The 744-nt window shown below is 32.7% G+C and overlaps 1 protein-coding gene across 1 annotated transcript in view; it reads left to right on the top strand.

The window, feature by feature from the left end:
* Positions 1–297: 297 nt before the first annotated feature.
* Positions 298–744, top strand: part of LOC106474891 (acetylcholine receptor subunit alpha-like 1) — a 5,092-nt gene continuing 4,645 nt past the window's right edge. The window contains exon 1 of the mRNA XM_013935587.2: positions 298–696. Coding sequence (XP_013791041.1) covers positions 298–696 — 399 coding nt within the window. The remainder of the gene's footprint in view (positions 697–744) is intronic.

Genomic DNA, 744 nt, shown 5'->3' on the forward strand with positions numbered 1-744 from the left:
ATAAGAAAGTATAAAAACGTAGTGACATATTTATGTTATTCTAAGGCTTTTTTTTTGTTCTCTGATTTATCTACTTCTCCAAAATAAAAACGAATTTTTAATTAATGAAAGTAATTAACAAATTAATCCACAACTCTACAGTTTTATCTCATCTCTAAAACTAGTCAAAGCAGAATAATGTTTTCGATGAATCAAAATTTAAGTTCATAAACTTTGTCACTCTTATAACGATTGCTAAAAATATTTAATTTTCTAAAAACTATATATTTAATTTACCAAATTGTTGTCTCGTTAAGAATGGACAGACTACAAGCTCAGGTGGTGTTCTCAACAATCATGTTTTATGTTGTCTCGTTAGGAATGGACAGAATACAAGCTCAGGTGGTGTTATCAACAATCATGTTTTATGTTGTCTCGTTAGGAATGGACAGACTACAAGCTCAGGTGGTGTTATCAACAATCGTGTTTTATGTTGTCTCGTTTGGAATGGACAGATTACAAGCTCAGGTGGTATCATCAACAATCATGTTTTATGTTGTCTCGTTAGGAATGGACAGATTACAAGCTCAGGTAGTATCATCAACAATCATGTTTTATGTTGTCTCGTTAGGAATGGACAGATTACAAGCTCAGGTGGTATTATCAACAATCATGTTTTATGTTGTCTCGTTAGGAATGGACAGACTACAAGCTCAGGTGGTATCATCAACAATCATGTTTTATGTTGTCTCGTTAGGAATGGAC

This window comes from Limulus polyphemus, unplaced genomic scaffold, assembly GCF_000517525.1.
Source record: "Limulus polyphemus unplaced genomic scaffold, Limulus_polyphemus-2.1.2 Scaffold7823, whole genome shotgun sequence".
NCBI classification, from domain to species: domain Eukaryota; kingdom Metazoa; phylum Arthropoda; class Merostomata; order Xiphosura; family Limulidae; genus Limulus; species Limulus polyphemus.